At 54.1% G+C, this 16,036-nt stretch overlaps 1 protein-coding gene across 2 annotated transcripts in view; it reads left to right on the forward strand.

The window, feature by feature from the left end:
* Positions 1 to 14,580, forward strand: part of NPLOC4 (NPL4 homolog, ubiquitin recognition factor) — a 60,985-nt gene extending 46,405 nt beyond the window's left edge. Inside the window, exons 13-18 of one of the 2 annotated variants that reach the window (XM_073886068.1) lie at positions 4,142 to 4,171; positions 4,255 to 4,326; positions 7,323 to 7,418; positions 8,892 to 9,008; positions 10,451 to 10,553; positions 12,236 to 14,580. In XM_073886068.1, the coding sequence (XP_073742169.1) occupies positions 4,142 to 4,171; positions 4,255 to 4,326; positions 7,323 to 7,418; positions 8,892 to 9,008; positions 10,451 to 10,553; positions 12,236 to 12,393 (576 nt within the window). In that variant the 3' untranslated portion in view covers positions 12,394 to 14,580. The remainder of the gene's footprint in view (positions 1 to 4,141; positions 4,172 to 4,254; positions 4,327 to 7,322; positions 7,419 to 8,891; positions 9,009 to 10,450; positions 10,554 to 12,235) is intronic. The other variant, XM_073886069.1, reaches the window with a different exon arrangement.
* The last annotated feature ends 1,456 nt before the right edge of the window (positions 14,581 to 16,036 follow it).

Consider the following 16,036-nt stretch of genomic DNA (forward strand, 5'->3'; position numbering starts at 1 on the left):
GGTGGGACAGGAATGAAGCCATTTTTGGCATTACCTGCATTGGAAGCTCTGGAGGAGGTGAGAGGACAGGGAGGCAGTGGGGCAGGTGGGTGCGGTCCCGGGGGTTGTGGGGAGGAGGGCACGTAGGCGGGGGGGGGTGTCCCTCTTTCTAGGAGCTGGCTGTTGAGGGACCTGGGTTTGGCCCAGTGCCTGGCACTTTTTCTGCTGTGCTTCGTGGGCCATCCCATGCCTCACTCTTGGCATGTGCTCTGTGTTACTTGTCGAAGGAGGGCTGTAATTCAGGGGTAATGCATTCTCCCAAATCTCCAAGAAGGTGGCACGGTTCGTACATCCAGGCTGGGCTGCAGACCACCCTGCCCTTGCCACGCTCTCAGGACCCTGCTCCGCACCGGCTTCATCCCAGAGTCACCTGTGTCCCTTGTGAATTGCCTTGGCGGGGGCGGCACGTAGGTATTTGTGAGGCGGGTCATTGTTTCTACATCGTTTGTTGGGTCTTTGTATGTTATCCCTTTGTCATGTTGCAAACACATGCAAGGCTGTCATTTTCTTTAGAGTTGTTCCTACAAAGAAGCTGAGATAGTTTCTGATTTCAGAGATCTTTTTTTGGGGTGTCTGGGTGGCTCAGTTGGTGAAGCATCTGCCTTTGGCTCAGGTCATGATCCCAGGGTCCTGGAATCAAGCTCTGTGTCAGCCTCCCTGCTCAGTGGGGAGTCTGCTTCTCCCTCTCCCTCTACTCCTGCCCTTGCTTGTGCTCTCTCTCTGAAATAAAATCTTAAAAAAAAAAGATCCTTTTTCATTATAATTTCTGCCTTTGTCATCATATTTAGGAAATAATTCTTTACTCCAAAACTATGTATATACCTACATTTTCTTCTAGTGCTTTTTTTTTTTTTCCTCTACGGATTTTATTTATGTATTTGAGAAAGAGAGTATAAGCAGGGGGAGCTGCAGAGGGAGAGGGAGAAACAGGCTCCTCGCTAAGCAGGGAGCCCGATGTGGGGCTCGATCCCAGTACGCGGGGTCCTGACCTGAGCCAAAAGCAGACGCTCAACCGACTGAGCCACCCAGGCGCCCCCTTCTAGTGCTTGTCTGTTTATTGTAGTTCCATAATACGTTTTTGTATTTATCAGGTAAGACCCTGCATTCATTCAGCTTTTTTAAACAAATGTTTTAATTACAGGAGATTATGTTTGCTACATAATGGGCATTATTCAGGAACATTTATCAGTCAAGAAATTCCTGGGACGCGTGGATGGCTCAGTCGGTTAAGTGTCTGCCTTCGGCTCAGGTTATGATCCAGGGTCTTGGGATTGAGTCCCGCATCGGGCTCCTTGCTCAGCAGGGAGCCTGCTTCTGCCTCTGCCTCTGCCTGCCACTCCCCCTGCTTGTGCTCTCACGATCTGTCCCTCTCTTTCTCCCTCTGGCAAATAAATAAATAAAATCTTAAAAGAAGAAAGAAATTGCCAATAAGAGAAGAGATTCTGAACAACATATTGGCATAATATCCCAGTCTAGGAAAAAGGATTTTGTGGTACCTATGGTACCTGTTCTTTCCCTTGACTTGGAGGTAGCAAGTCTTGCTCAGCACGAGTGCTGTCAGGACCCGGGTCTATGGCCACAGTGTCCCCACAAGGGGAGGAGTGTGGTTGGAATGTGTGACCTCACGGCACCAGCACCATGTGGGGGAGAGCGTGCCCAGTTCCGATGCTGAGCTCCTGAGTTGAGATGTGGCTGGTCTGGGTCTCTAACCGCCCCCTCTGCCGCTACCAGGCTCTCAATCTCGGGCACATGAATCACTTGTTAGTTCTTGGTGTCCTCATGCGTTGGGGACCCAGTGGTTGTAGACGCATGGTTTCTAGCCTGGACTGTGCACCACCGGCACCTAATACATGTCAGTTGCCAGTTCTGTATGCATCGACAGACACTCTGTAGGTGCTTATCGACAGGACTGTTTCCTAGTGATTCTTTGAGAAACTTTGCTCAGAGAACTTGGATTTTTTTCTTTGTCCTGTGAAGTCAGATGAAGCTGCTGGTGTCACTTGTGATCCTTCTTGCTGGTTCTTTCAAGAGAAGAACAATACAGTAGGGATTCCATCTGCCTTTTCCAAGCAAGATGGCGCCTCCAGTCAGTGGAGCTTGCCCTTGTCCTGGCACAAGCACAGACCGGTCCCAGGACTTCTCCGCGATAGCACGGCAGACATGGCCGCGGCAGGTGCCGGGGCACTGGGGGCCTCAGCCCCGGTCTCTCCCAGAGGCATGCTCCCTGTGGAGATGAAACCGCTGACGCTTTGTTGGCTGCCGACCTGGGAATTAAGAGGCCCTCCTCCCCCAGCCGACATCTGCTGACGCCCATAAAAAGTAATTGCTTTTGAGATGCTGTATAGGACCGGGGCCTGACTGGCAAGAACGTCGACGTGGAGGCACAGGGGAGAGATGGAAGTTACCTGTTTCCCCCCCCGGGGAACAGAGGGGGATATAACACCTTTATTTTCGTGGGGAGCAGAGAGATACAGTTGGGTAGTTAAATATGAAAGAGAATAGCACGACACAGAAAAGAGAGAGAGGGGCATTTAACAAGAAAAGTCCCTAGAGGGGAAGATTAAAGCGAACAGGTGCTGGAAGAATGTTTCTGCATATTAGAGCTTAATTAGATTTGAAGATGAATTCCAGATGGGCTAATTATGTATGAGTTGTTGCAGGTTATTTCTTGTAGGGGCAAACGTGTATTTTTGGAAGTGGTGGTTTAGTTTGATTGGGTTTGATTCCTGCCTCCTACCGTATCTCCTCCGAGAAACTGCTGCTTCTGGGGCCCCAGGACCCACCCAGCCAGCTCGTGTCTCGGGCTGCCCCCGCCAAAGCTGGTGGAGCCACAGAAAGCTGGGCCACCCCAACCGCTGCAGGAAGCAGCGCATGGAGGACAAGTGACTTACCCAGATGGACTGGAGTGTAATTCCAACTTCAAAGGAAGGCAGACCGACGAAGCGGTGTGTTGTTTCCAGGAATGTGTCCTTTGATGGGGTGCTAATGCTTCCTGCGTAGCTAGCTGGTTAGGCAGATTTGGACCATTTTCTGGGAGAGCAAAGGGGCAAGTTCTGGTTGGCAGCTCTCTTAAGTTGTGAATTGAGGAAAGGTCGGGAAGGCATGGGTAAACTGAGATGTATTACAGACCAGGAATTTTAGTTTCTAAACAAAAGGATCTGGGCCAAATAGGACCTCTGGACTTGCCGTTAGGATGATAGATTTGCTTCAACGTAGGAACAGCCCATGAAGGTTGTCTCGAAAGATGGTGTGCGCCTCTGACGTCCGTGGAAAGGTGGGATGTGCCAGGGTGGCCTGGCGTCATCCTGCAGGCCACAGGGGGATCTGCTTGGCATCCATTCGGGTCTGAGGGCTTTAATAAATGTAAACTTTTATTGAAGGCCCCATAATTGGAAGTTATGGATGTATAATTTATATATGACTCAGTGAATGATTTATATGATGTTAAGTGATGATTTAGATAGAAAATATGACCCCCTCTCACAGAATCTTTAATGAAAAGTGTTGGTTCTTATGAATTTATTTCTAGAGCTCTGTTTGAACTCAGCATGTTTGACATAAATCAGATATAATTGTCATTTTATGATTAATGAACATATGCTGGCCGTTTTTCCCCATAATTAAACTTTATGTTCTGTGCATCTGACAGAGCAAAACAAGTTTAGACTTTGACAGATTGTTGGTGGGGGTTTTCCATGTTTGCGTATTTGTGTGTGTGTGTACTCATTTGCGTGTGTATTTGTTTTATGAACGAACACATATTAAATCGGGTTTCAGAGATGTGAGTAGGATTGTTAGGAGCTAGCGTTCAGATCCAAGGTTGAGGAGTGCCTGTGAAGGATGGACAGGCACGGGTGTAGTTGGGGGGGGGGCAGGCGGGAGGGAGCCCTGGGCCCGTGTGTTGCTCACACAGGGCAGTGTTAGTACCAGGCCTCATGTGTGTGCTGGGCTGGGGGCTGTGATGCACGCTCCCAGCGGAGACTCCCCATTAGCCAGAAGCACGGCTGCTTTCCATGTTACGGCCGTCATACCGAGCTCTGGGCAATGACGGAAGGTGGATGCGTAGCAGAAACATTCATAGTTTCCTCTCTGCCTTTCATAGACTTCAACAAGACTCATAATCGTTGACAAGGTAAGACAAATATGTGAAAGACTAACCACATCACTGGTCAGCACACCTTCACTCACGCCGCTCACTTCTGTTTCCTGTTTCAGGACATAGACAAGTTTGGCAATGAGATCACCCAGCTGGCCCGGCCCCTGCCCGTGGAGTATCTGATCATAGATGTAAGTGTGCGGCGTCCACCACACCCTGGGTGGCCGGGTGGGGGCCAGGTGAGGGTGGCAGCAGTGGCTTGGACGGTTGCCCTTCTGCTTGGCCCAGGACAGGCACCCAGGAAGTAGATGAATCATTGAGCTCCTGTCATCCCTGAAAAGCGGGCGATTTTAAGGGCTTTTTCTTCTAGTTTCAGTTTTTTTATTTCCTTAAGTACAACTTAGGGTTTCCCTTCTCCCAAACTAAAGTGTAGCAAAGGACCACCGACCTGGCCAGGCAGCCTCTGGAGGTCAGTGAGCCCAGCATGGCGCCGTGTGCGGCATGTGTAGGTGCGACCCTGGTCATAGCTCGGCTGTCGGAGCCGGGCTCGTGGTGGGCCCCTCCACCTGAGACAGTCCCGGGGCAGCCAGCGTGACTGTCCTTGAGTGAGGTGGTATGTGCTTTCCTGGGGGGATCTACAGGAGCCCAGAAGGCAGCTGGCTGCGACACACGGTCCTGGTCTCGGCTGCTTTCTGGAGGTGTGCTGGGCTCATGGAGGTGTGGCCCTAGGCCACAGGGCAGCAGAGGGCTCCAGCATGAATGCCCAACACATTTGCAGCAATCAGCTCTGTCCCAGGGGGACAGGCGGCTGCTCATTTCCTAACTGCTGCCTGCCAGGTTCTCTTCGGGCTACATTTGGACTCAGGAAGGGCATGTGATTCAGGCCGTAAAATATCATTGCATTTGGAGCAGCGGGTCCCCAAGAGCCAAGCCCATCGGTGCTCCATTCCAATTGACAGCTCCCGAGAACGTATTTATTACCTAGGCCGTAAAGGCATCTGTTTTTTAGACTACCTAGGGTGTAATTAAGATGAAAACAGATTGATGGAACATACACTTAGGAGGAGTCGGCATGATTTAAAGCCAACTTTCTGAGGTCTTCTCTCCCCGTGGCCTCCCCACCCCTTTCTTTTTACAAAAGAGCCGAGTTCTTGCTTAGTGTGCTGTGTCAGTAGAGTTTGGCTGTGAAAGAACATTCTGCCTCGTGATAGCCAAGCTCTCTGTTGTTGTGGAACGAGGTTGGAGCAGTCCCTTGAGAGCAGGTGTCCAGACTGGTGTGCTCAGCCCCTCATCAAGCCTCATGAGCAGTCTGCTGTTTCAGGCAAGAGAAGGCATGGGCCACATTCCCTGGGCTGCTGTGGAGGTGTCCGGGCATCGGCTAGATGACCTGAGACAGGCTGGCTGGGGGGTGGCTTAAACACAGGACAAGGTGCTGGACGCCCTACACCCCTCTGTGGGTGTCTGGGATATTCACAGACTGCCTAGTGAACTTTGGTTCTGTCATGCTCTAAGGGGAGGTTACAAGTCTAACAAAGACGTCTCTTCATCCCACATCTATTGCCTGGTAGGTGTTCTGTGTTGCTGGTCCACCATGTCTGTCTTCCCAAAGCCAAAGTGCCGTACCGTCCAAGGGGCTTTGTCTCTTCCGCCATCTCTCTGACGGCAGCCGGAGACTGATAAGGGCTTGTGTGTCTGAGCCTTAGTGGACATAGGCACTCGGAGTCATCTTTGACTCTAGAGGAGCACACTGAGGCTTAGGATCCGTAGCTGACAGAGGCCACGCAGCCAGTACGTGGCACTGTGGCCAGAGCCCACAAGGCTGCGTGGTCTCATCAATAAAAGACCAGCGGGAGGGGCGCCTGGCTTCTAGCTCAGTCGCTGGAGCGTGTGACTCTTGATCTCGGGGTTGTGAGTTCAAGCCCCACGTTGGGTGTAGAGATGACTTAAAAATAGCATCTTTTTTTTTCTTTTTAAAGATTTTATTTATTTATTTGACAGAGACAGGGACAGCGAGAGAGGGAACACAAGCAGGGGGAGTGGGAGACGGAGAAGCAGGCTTCCCGCTGAGTAGAGAGCCCGATGTGGGGCTCGATCCCAGGACCCTGAGATCATGACCTGAGCTGAAGGCAGACACTTAATGACTGAGCCACCCAGGTTCCCCAAAAATAGCATCTTTAAAAGAGCAGTGGGGCTCAGGTCTCAGATGCTGCTGCTGCCGGCTCAGCCGCCCTCCAGTGTGCCGGCACAATCACAGTGAGTCCTGGGCCAGCCTGAAACGGCCCGCTGCCTTTGCTGATGCAGAAAACAGACCAGAACAACATTTTCATTCTTCAGAAATAGTCCCAAAGGAACCAGAATAGCTACCCTAAATCTGGACGAGGTGTAATCTGCTGCCGCTAGTGTCATATTGTAGAGGAAAGGCTGTGTCAACTGAAAGGTGGTTGATAGCTCACACTTGGGTGCTTTTGTGGGGAGGAGCACCTGCCAGGGGGAATGAAAAACGGTGTTTGTATTGATTCGTGCACATTTACCACTGTCCCTGTAGTTTGTATTGATTATGTGTTAGATTTAAAATGCCCTCTGTTGTTACTAAAGCTTGTCTGAGCCAGAGGAAGGGCTTAGGCTCCCCTTTGGACACAAGTTCTTGACTCCAGCCCGTCTGATGAGGAGAGCACAACTCCCGTGTCCTGCACCTCAGAAGCATGGGTTCTCTTGCTGCCTGGATGTGCCCCAGCTCCACGCTGTGGGGCCGTATGTCCCAAGGGGCCTCAGCAAGCTCTCTGGAGGTCACTGTGTCTCTCAGACCATCATAGCTGACCCTGAGAATTCTCCTGGCCTCATCCATTGTGTCCCCAGAGCTCACTCTCTGGCTCCTCCACGGGCAAGGGCCTCTGTGTGGGCAGCTCAGCAGACGGAAGCCCAGAGGCCGGCACACACAAACTGCCTGCAAACGGCACGATCCTAAAACTTGTGAACAATGATCCTTCATTTTGCTTCCCAGATCAGAGTGTCAGGGTTTTCATTTCGGGGTGTCTTTAACGGGGGACCGTGGCGTCCAGTGGGAAACAGGACTCTTTGGCTGGAGCTTGGGGGAGGGTGCTGTGCTCAGGGCTGCTTGGGGCACCTGGGGCTGCCCTCACCCCTGTTTGCAGCACAATTTATCAAGGGTTTTGTTTTTGTTCATTAGATCACAACCACTTTCCCCAAGGATCCAGTTTATACTTTTTCTATTTCGCAAAATCCATTTCCTATTGAAAACCGGGATGTATTGGGTGAGACACAGGTAAGCTCTTTGTCTTTAGAAACATAATTTAAAGTAACTACTGCTTGTTTATCTAGTGTCAGTGTTGTCTCTCCAGAAAGTACCAAGCTTTCAAATTCCCCTGATTGATTCTTGTGACGAAGCCCAGCTAGGACTTTTTCTGAGACACTCTTGATCACCGAGACAGCCTCTGTGGGGCCAGGGCTGACATAACCACAAAGGCAAATCCCCGTAAGGCCCCAGGCTTGTGGATCTGCCAGAAGAGCCATTCTCAGTTGACTTCTTTTCTTCCCCAAACATATTTGTCACCTGTGTCCTCTCCCAACAACTTTTTTTATTATTTGTTAACAAGCATCATCTCCTGTGGAGATGTCACTTCACTGTTTGCTCTGGCTTCCAGCCCTGCCATCCTGTTGCGTTTCTCACGCACGGTCCGGGCCGTGTGGGCCTCGTGTGGCCTGGCCGCCTGGGCTTTCCAACACGTGGTATGGGTCCTACATAGCACGTCCTGTGCGGTGGGCCCTGCTCTCCGCTGCACACTTGCCTCGTGCTGCCACACGGATGGTCTGGGACACACATTTGTTCTTAGGTCCTAATTGCTAACAGGCGTTGCAGAAAAGAATATAAGATTTTCTTGGGAAGTGTGGTGCTTTATTTGCAAAACCTTTCTGATGCTTTGCTCTCCTCCTGGTCCATCTGTGCGGGGACTCGGGGTGCTTGAAGAGGTGCAGAGCCACATCCTGGTGGCACTCTTGAATCTCCTGTGTTTAGTTTTTTGCTTTTTTTTTTTTTAAATTCATTTATTTGAGAGAGAGAGCATGAGAGAGAGAAAGCACAAGAAAGGGAGGGTCAGAGAGAGAAGCAGACTCTCCACTGAGCGGGGAGCCTGATGTGGGTCTTGATCCTGGGACTCCAGGATCATGACCTGAGCTGAAGGGAGGATGCTTAACCGACTGAGCCACCCAGGCGCCCCCTCTTGTGTTTAGTTTTGCTGACGGTGGGAGTGTTGCATCATCCTCCCAACACACACACACACACACACTCACACTCACACTCACACACTCCTCGCTGTCCAGCTGTCCGAGGTCAACAGTCCAGCTAGACAGCAAGTGCAGACAGGTCTTCTAGCCCCAAAGTGAGCCCTTCCCACAACCCACTCTCCACCTGGAGGGGTGGGGGGCATTTTCTGTCTTTTTGAATGTGTCTTCCAGCTGGATCGGCTTTATACACATGCTGTCTTACACACGTCAGTGAGCCACATGTACTGAGAGCATCATCCTGGGAAGATAGAGCCATAGCTTACTTATGTGGTAGCCGCGTGTCCCTCTGGCCTGGGTCCCCATCAGTGATTATAGATCAAGACGGGGAGAGGTGTGTGTCCGCACTCCGCATTCAGCCGTGCCTCAGGAGGGGACAGATGGCTCTCTGGGCTGGGCACTGGGGCTGTCCCGGGACGCTCCTGCTCACTTGCTTCCTCCTGCCTCGCCACTGTAGGACTTCCACAGTTTGGCCACCTATCTATCCCAGAATACCTCATCCGTGTTCCTGGATACCATCTCGGATTTCCACCTCCTGCTGTTTCTGGTCACCAATGAGGTCATGCCTCTGCAGGTACAGGCCTGAGTGTGCGTGCCCGCTGAGCACCTGGCTTTGGGGGTCCCCAGGTGGGGTTTGGCTATAAAGTCAGAGCATGGCTGGGAAGGTGGGTCAAAGTACCTCTTACGTTCTGTAGGCAGTGGCTTTTCACAGGAGGCTTACTGGTAGAAAGATGGAGTTTTCACATTAGTATTTGCACTGAAACAGCTTCCTTACGTGTCTGCCCCCCACAATGGAGGACGGTTTCAGTTGCTATAATTCTCTATTGAGCTCTCTGTCCTCTAGCATGGAGCATTAGAGAGCCAGCAATTTACAGAATTCCTGTCCTAACAGTGTCAAAATCACGGCCTCTGCTGCTTATTGCTCTCTCCCCTCTTCCTGAATCAACTGTGGTTTCATGGCCTTGGCCCAGAAGGTTGGCTTGCATCCAGGCCCTGAGTGCACAGCTGCGTGGTTGGCATTTTTAAGACGCACTGTTGGGAAGAAGAGGGCAGGTGTCTCGGGCGGCGGCTGCTCTCTGAGCAATGTGGAGCTGTGGGGCCAGCCAGGGGGCCCTTACTTTGTGCCCTTTTTTCCTGCCTGAGACCCAAGCCGAGACCAGAGAGAGGGGAACGAATTCTCTCTGAGCCTCTGACTTGACACGTTCCCTGAAGGTGACAGAATAGAGAGGCCCTTCTGTCCCCACTGCTCTCCTGCGTCAGGCGGCCTGTGGCTGTTCTTGTATCCTGCTGGGTTTAGCTGGTATCTATGTTTCGTCCCCAAACTACCCACTTCTGACATTGGACATCAGGCACCCTGAGACTTCCCTTTGGCTTTGCCTGCCTTGGTAAGCCTAGAGGGTAGGCCCTTCGGCTCCAGGTGCAGCTGCTGCCTGTCCAGTTGGACAGGCAGCAAAAGCCTGGGCTCTTCACACCAGGGCCTCCTCACCAGTAGACGTGTACTGTTTGGCAGTCGCCTGTTAGAAAACCTGTTCTGGGGAGCCCCTGAAAGCCCCCGAAGCCTTATTAGTTCCCCATTATATAAACTCTTTTAATTCTCTGCACTTTGACCCTGGAGGTCTAGGACCCAGAGACATGGTTGAGAAGATAGAGAGCCTGCAGGGAGAGCATGAGGGTGGAGGATGGACCCCATGACCATGGGCACCTGTCCGTGCATCCAGGCCCTCAGGATAAGGGACGCGAGCTTTAGTATCTTGGTGGTTGAGCACACTGGTCTGCTCATGACAGAGAGCAGTGTAGTAGGACTATTTGGGAAGAACTTAAATTTAGCTCTGAAATTTAGCACTTGATTTTATAGACTTAAGTGTGTGGCATTTTGTGTTTCATAGTGACAGCCTATGAGATGTTTTTTAATCGCCCCTGAGGTGTGTCTTGATGTTGGGGAAGAAGAAACTTATTAACAACAGTGTGTCCACCATCACGAAGCAAGTGGCAGCCTTCATTTTTGGGTTCTTGCAGGACAGCATCAGTTTGTTGCTGGAAGCCGTGAGGACCAGAAATGAGGAGCTCGCCCAGACGTGGAAGAAGTCTGAGCAGTGGGCCACCATCGAGCAGCTGTGCAGTAAGTGTCCTCCCCTTCCGCAGTCCCCAGCATCACGCCCTCCCACTCTCATTGCCAGAGCCCAGGGAACTGGACACATACTCTGCAAAGCTTCTTAGGTCCTAGCAGCCTGACCCCAGATGCATTCTGATGGGTGTTGTGGGCAGTCGGACAAGCACAGGACTTTTTCACCGCTGCATCGTGCCCGCTCTCGAGGCCACACAGACCTTTGGTGCACAGCTCTGTGCGGGCATGGATAGAGAGGGTACGCTAATCATCCAGCCTCTTAGGAGCAACTTGAAAGTCATTGTTTTGGATAAACAGAAACCTTACATTCACCACAGTGCTGAAAGGTCAGAAATCTTTGGTCTCCTCAGGCTTTTCTTTTTCCCTTCTTTCTACTGGTCTCAGAGCTTTCTCAAAGGATGAAGAGGAAAAACCTTACAGGATAGATTTTCCAGGAGCCTGAGTGACTTCGCTGCCCCAGGGGGAGCCTTTGTCTTCAGTCCAGGAAGCTCCGGGCGCAGGCGCCCCATCAGCTGGGGGCTCCGGGGGGTGGCAGGCTGCTGGAGCGGTCCCTTTCCCTGTGGCTTTGAGAAATACTGGAATGCCCTCTTCAGACAACTTTGAAAATACATATCAAAAATGTTTATCCCGTTTTCTCTACGTAGTAGGTTAGATACTAGAGCCAAAAGTAGCCAAGAAAAACCTCAGTAGAACCTAAGCTGCGAGGGAGCCTAGTGGACACCTGTTCTCTCTTGACCCCAGTACCTGGGGGTCCGTGGTCCGAGGTGCCTCAGTGTTGGTCGTGCTTTGGGTCACGCTTTCCTTTCTACGGTTCTGACCGACACACCGGTCGTGGGGCTGGCGAGATGCGCCACGTGCTCTTGCCCTCGTGTTCTCGAGCGCCATTCAGTCATTCTAAGGCAGAGGACAAGTTGTTGTCACCAGATTCCCTAAAGTGAAGGCCCACAGCCTCATGACCTCGGGTGGACAGTGGTGTGGCGCCTGGGCGGTGGGGGGGGGGGGGGGGGGCACTGTGCTCTACCCCCGAAACGAAGAGAGCATCCTGTGTGGAGTATACCTGGATTGAAAAGAACCTGGGTGACTTAGAGGTCTGCCGAGAGAAGGGCACTGGGGAGCAGGGACGTGGACTCTGCACCCAGTGAGAGCCTGTCACACCTCCGTCCCAGGGCCTCCAGCAGCGCTGGAAGCTTCGCACACACTGCTGACATGTGTAGGCCGCCGGGCAGGCAGCCTTGGGGAGACATTCACTCACGCTCGGACCCAGGCGGCCCGCTCCTGGGGTTTTCCCCGAGACACGAAACACGGGTCCACACAGAGCTGTGTGCAAGAGTATGCGCTGCAGCTCTGCTGATTATAGCCCAGGACAGTCAGCAACCCACACGGGTAGCCAGAGGTGGTGCTCTGGCTGAGAAGCCTCACTCGGCCCAGCAAAGCCAGGAGGGTGGTGGTGGGGTTGAGTTGGCCACGGTTGACAGCTTGCCGTTCTGCGGACAGCAGCCCTGTGCAGCTGGGTTCTGTGAGGTCCTAGAGCCCCGTCTGTCCGTGCCTGAGGCTGTTTGTTCCAGAGTCGCCTTGTACTCGCCCGGCCTGGCCGTGCAGCAAGATAGAACTCTCGGGGAGGGGGTTGGGGCAGAGACCTCAAACGGCTACAGACAGCTTCTCTTCCCACCCTGCAGGCACCGTCGGAGTGCAGCTTCCAGGCCTCCACGAGTACGGAGCTGTCGGGGGCTCCACGCACACTGCCACGGCCGCCATGTGGGCCTGTCAGCACTGCACCTTCATGAACCAGCCGGGCACCGGCCACTGCGAGATGTGTAGCCTCCCTAGGACCTAGGGCTCCCGGCCCCTGCTGGCAGGACTGGGCCCACCCCAGCCCTCTCTGAAGCCGGGATCATTGTAACCATTGCCCCATGGCGGGCAGCCCTGAAGGGCGGGGCAGGGTGGCTGCCCTCGGGTCTCTGACCCACAAAGCTTCTCAGCACCAGGCATCCCTGGAGGGAGAGCTGGGCTGGTGCTCTGCGGGCCGACACCAGCCTTCTAGTGGAGCAGCACGGTGGCCCCCCCGGACAGCCCCACACCAGTGTCCCAGGTGGTAGAAGGACCTGGGCACCTCGGAACCATCACCTGGGGCTGGGAGGGGTGGGGGGGCTTACTGCTGCCATCCAGCCTTCTCTTCCCTTCCTTTTGGATGCTTTTTGTTCTTGCCCCTCCCGTGGTTCCCGCTGGGAGTGTTTGGTGACCTCTGTGCACTGTTGCTCTGGGCTGACCCTGCCTGTGAGGGCCCTTTCTTCCCTTGCCAGCGGCCGTTGTCTGGTGGAAACATGAGTGGGCCCAGGGTTGCTGGTCTCCCTTCTGCCTGACCTGCAGGTTAATTTGCTGCCCGCCTTCCTCCTCGCGCTCACCTGACATCCAGGTGGGGTTTTTAAAGTCTGCGTTGGTTGTAATAACAGTTATCAGTAATTTCTGCCCAGAAGACTTTTATTTATTTCTTTTTAAGATAAAAACTACATAAAAGGGGAGCGAGAGACTAGTTCCCACTTCTTCCCTCCCGTAGTGAGTCCCTGGGCGTGGGGGCAGGGTGGACACAGGGTGGGTGAGGGTGGACGGGGACCCACAGTCAGTTCTTCTTGGAAGTAAACCTCAGTGCCTGAGACTTCCCTGCCACAGCTGCAGACTTGGTGGTCCACGCATCGGCCCCTCCAGATGGGCCAGGCCTGCCTGGGGTGAGCTGGGTTGCCCACGACCCAAAGCTCTGGCCCCTTTTACCCTGTGTACCATTCTTCCCGTTGCCCCGGCCAGCCCCAGGCCTCCTGCATGGTGACAGAGCCATTGCAACAGGCCCTAGTGAGAGAGTAGGGGTTTGGTCTGTTGTGAGGGTGACTGGACTGCTATGGGGGTCCCAGGACAGAGGTCATGGTCAGGCCTTGCACATGTGCTCTGGGGTCCCCAGGGAGTTTTGGGCAGCACCCTGATGCCTCTTTGCCTTAATGAGGGCCATGTCTCTGAGCTGCATGGCACCCACGGGAGAGGCTGACCCAGACATGGACTGTGCTGGGGACTTCATGTCTCTGCCCTGGGGGTGGGGGGAGGCCTGTGTGACCCTACCTTACCCATGGCACTGTGGACAGAGAACTCTGTTCTCTGCGTGTTGGCTTCTCATGGCAGGGCTGTGCCTGGCACCTGCAGGTCCACCTGGTGTCTTGTCTGCTCTGGGGGCCAGGGGCCGATGAGGTTGGGTCTGGCTTCAGCAGAGCCATCGGCTGTTGGGGGAGGGGGGTCGGCAGGAGAGGCGTGGAGCGCAGACTCCCACCAGGGTGTGGCGGCTGTCCCAGCTCAAGCTCGGCTCCCAGCTGCCTGCTGAGGGGCTCTCCACGACTGGCCCTGTGTCGTGTGGTCCCTGCGATCAGTGTGAGGCTGCAGAGGGGCCCAGTGGCGCTGGGCCCTGAGCTCCCCCTCTGTGTCCTCCAGGCCCCCTCCAACTCCCCATTCTCCTTGTGTCGCCTTCACCTACTAAGCTGGCTCCCGTCTCTCTTCAGCCAACATTCTCCTCACTCTGAAGTTCTGGCAGATGCAGAATTCATTTCCTTTCATCTTTTAGCTGAAGGAAAAGCGTTTTTGATTTCTCTGCTTCTGGTTTTGAGTCACTCTGTTCAGTAAACGCACTTTATTTTATTGTCCAAATAAATAGACTCCGAGCTCAGCGTGAGGGTGTGGGGGCACCCTGCCAGAGGCCTTGGCCATGGGCAGCTCAGCCACCTCCTCCTGCCCAAGGGAGGGAGGGGTCCCCCAGCCCCACCTGCATCCTGCTCGCCCTCGTGCGGACACACCCTCTGGCCACTGGGCGGGGGTGACTGCTCAGCTGTCCAGGTGTACACAGCTGGCTGCCTCGGTCTCCCGACAGTCTGCTCCTGGTGCTGCCGCTCCAGCTCCGCTGAGGGCTGCAGGGGTGCGTCAGCTGGGTTTGCATTAGCGTTACCTGGACTCCGATCCCGCCGTGAAGCCAATAAAACTCCTGAAGCGACTGCTGAGCTCCCAATTGTCATTCCTGGGCCCCGAGGTCTTCCCTGTGCCGAGTGTGTGTCTGCAGGCCACCTCCCAAGTCGGCTTTGTGTTGTATGACTTCACTTTTCTCCACATGTCACTGTCCTCGCTGAGGGACCCCAGCATGTCATCGGGGTGGGAGGAGAGCGTGGCCTCCCTCGGGTGCTTTCCTGCCTGTCAGCCATGTGGCTGCTTCTGGGCCTGGTGGGGGTTGGGAGGAGGCAGGTGCTTGCAGCCGGCAGCAGGTGAGGGATGCAGTCTGGAAGCCCCCAGACTGTACAGGTGTCGGGGTGTGAGGCCTGGAGGGGACATGGTGCCTGTCCTGAATTACTCTTGGTGTTCAGGTACCACCCTGTCCTTTGGCCTCGGGATGCATTCCTCCCTGGACAAGTACATAGACAGCAGCACCTGCCGATGTAAGGGGCCCTGGGTGCCTGTAGTTCTACCCCCGGGCCTGGCTGTTCTCAGCAGCGGTGTAGTGCATGCTACCAACCATAGTCCCCAAGTTGGGGTGACTGTCATATCCGGCCCTTGGTGCATCTCAAGACAGCTGGACTTGCTGGACTTCCCACCTTGGGAAACCACGTGAAGGGGGTGTGCTGCCTTTGAGGAGTGCCCAGCATAGCCTGCAGCTGCTCTGCACACACCGTGGCTTCTCCCCAGGCTGGTGGTGTCATTTGACTCTAGGAAGATTACACTGCCCGAAGATTTGGCATAAAGAGCACTGACTGGAGTGCGCACCTTGCACACCGACGCGGGTGGCTGCTTACTCCACATCACCCCACTGCTGTCCGAGCTGACCTTCAGGCCTTTGTGGGTGTCTTTCAACCAGGGGTCAGCATTCAGGGCCCCTGTCTTTGTTTAGATAGACTGTTGATCATAAATCCTTACATCGCAGCAAAGGGAGTAGGGAGCCAACCTAACAGTGTCTTCAGGGGCATCCTGGCCAGCCAAGGGCGAAACCCAGGTGGAGGGGGGATGGGGGGTAGGGGAGAGTCCTGCCTGGCTCAACCCACCTCCTTCCAGATCCACTTCCCCACGTGCTCATTTTCTGCAGGACAGTCCTCCAGGGAGGGCAGTTCACAAGGAATGGGAGTCAAGACTGGCCCAGACGACTTGTGCCCTCTCCTAGGAGAGGAGCCTGCCCTCACTTCCCAATTAGGGAGGCCTAGTGGGAGTCAGTCCTCCTCATCCTGGATGATGTTTCCAGCCCAGACTTCTCCTGGGAGCAAAAGGGACACACGATGGACTGCAGATGCCAAGTTCACATGGAGTTCAACCCAGAAACAGGGACTGCCCACTGTCCTGGGGGCTGAGTGCCCACCTCAGCCTCTACAAGAGGGGTCAGAACCTGTCCTGGCTCAGAGTCCTGGCACACAGATGTGCCAGCCTCCGTGGGGGTGGTCAGCTTCACCTCCAAGCCCAGGGGACGTTTG

The sequence above is a fragment of the Callorhinus ursinus genome, unplaced genomic scaffold (assembly GCF_003265705.2).
Source record: "Callorhinus ursinus isolate GAN/ISIS: 27379988/994484 unplaced genomic scaffold, GSC_fseal_2.0 scaffold68, whole genome shotgun sequence".
NCBI classification, from domain to species: Eukaryota; Metazoa; Chordata; class Mammalia; order Carnivora; family Otariidae; genus Callorhinus; species Callorhinus ursinus.